This window comes from Passer montanus, unplaced genomic scaffold, assembly GCF_014805655.1.
Source record: "Passer montanus isolate IOZ18808 unplaced genomic scaffold, ASM1480565v1 scaffold1806, whole genome shotgun sequence".
NCBI lineage: Eukaryota > Metazoa > Chordata > Aves > Passeriformes > Passeridae > Passer > Passer montanus.
Genome location: NW_024365449.1, coordinates 193 through 1,964, shown reverse-complemented (window position 1 = coordinate 1,964; position 1,772 = coordinate 193). Strand labels below are relative to the sequence as shown.

Here is a 1,772-nt window from a genome sequence, read left to right as displayed (position 1 = left end):
GCCCGAAACAGACAGTCCTGCTGCTGTGATTAAGGGATAACGTTTTCCCAAGGGAAGGCTGGGCCTCACACACCTGTGGTGGCACGGAACCAGCCTGTGAGGCTGATTCAGCAGCGGGCAGGGAGAGTGGGACCGATGGTGGATTCTAGAACGACAGAATCACTCTGGTTGGGAAAGAACCAGGATCGCCGAGCCCACCTGTTAACCCAGCACGCCGTGCTCACCATGGAAGCACCTCCTCAGGTGCCATATCCACGCGGGTTTGGGACACTTCCAGGATGTGACAGGCTTCCCCAGGCACACGAGGCAGGGCCCATGCCAGGGGCACCGCCTCACTGTGAGCCCGCAGAACGGGCCGGGGGTGTCGGAGAGGGGGGGGACTGGCTCGGCACAGGCGGGAGCCTCGCCGGGACATCGCCGCATCGGGCTTGCTGCTGGCGGCCGTGGCGGCCATCCCGCCGCCGGAGGAGGCGGCGCGCATGGCGCGCTACGTGCTGCACAGCTGCGACTGGGGCGCGCTGGCCACGCTGTCGGCGCAGGAGGGGCTGCGCGGCCGCCCCTTCGCCAACATCTTCTCCCTCAGCGACGGCCCGCCCGGGCCCTGCGGCGGCAGCGGCGTGCCCTACCTGTACCTGACCGACATGGAGATCTCCGTGCAGGACCTGGAGGTGAGCGGTGACACGGCGGCCTCGCGGAGAAGCACTCAGGGGTACAGGGGGGGTTTGGCAGGGCAGTGTGACAGCGCTGGGTCACTGAGCCACGGGATTTCCCTGCCACGGCTGGGTCACCTCGGGCAGGTGACACAGGAACGTTTCCAGGTGGGGCTCTGCAGAGTGGGAGACTCCAGAGTGGCTGTTCCAGTGCCCTGCCACCCTCTTCCTCATCTGTGTTTTGGTTTATGGCTGTTCCGTGGATGTCGCCCCGTTTGACAGCCCTGGGGACAATTATTAGCCCTTTTGCAGTGCTGTCTGTGGTGACAGCCAGGAGAGGTTCCTGCTGATCGTGGTCTTGGGACAGAAAGGGCAGCACCAGGCAGAGGAGGTGTCTGCAGCTTCCAGAAGCGCTGAGCAAAGAAATGAGGCGCCACGGAACATTTGAACATTTGAAAATTTCACACACAAAACAGCCAAAAGGACTGGACCTTGTCAGTGTGGGACCTAAGCAAAGGGAATTCTTACAGAGCCTGCTGGAGAAATAGTTATTAAATCTCTGGCGCTTACCGTAAAGGGAAGCACACATGGAAAGGCAGTGTTGGCACACTGAGAGTCCCAGTGTGTAATTGGCCTTGTCCCAGAGCTTTTGTGGCCAACAGTTTGCTAAAAGCTTAATGAAATAGCAGTTGCATGCCTCCTCTATGTGGTTTCTTTTAGTAACTTAAAATATTAGTCGACACAAAATAATGGTAATATTTCAGACTGTTTTATCGTTTTTTGTTTGTTCCCTGTCAGACTTCAGTTTGTTACCTCAAAATTGTTTAATTATATGTCTGAGTGCTGTAGAGTCTAATTTATTTTGCCTGATACTTTTCTTTCCATCCCAGATACAGCTGTTTGCTTTCAAATAACACAAAAGCCACGGTATAAACTGGTAATGAGTATTTCCTTCAGAGGGCTCCTCACAGGTCCTTATTTTGCTGCTTCAGGACAGAAACTCTTGACACGTGATAGTCACAGGCAGGGGAGAAGGTGCCTAATAATCGTGAGTCAGCTTTCTGGGAGTTAAGCAACTTCCTATCTCTCAAGTGGTTGCTTCTGTTTCATGAGGTCACCGGT

General features: G+C 55.5%; 1 protein-coding gene across 1 annotated transcript; it reads left to right on the top strand.

The window, feature by feature from the left end:
* Positions 1 to 349: 349 nt before the first annotated feature.
* LOC120500572 (protein CREG1-like) lies at positions 350 to 818 on the top strand (the record flags this gene model as incomplete). The annotated part of the gene is made up of 1 exon (XM_039705644.1): positions 350 to 818. A coding segment is annotated over one exon (469 nt), but the record flags the coding sequence as incomplete, so codon positions are not given.
* Between the last annotated feature and the right edge of the window lie 954 nt (positions 819 to 1,772).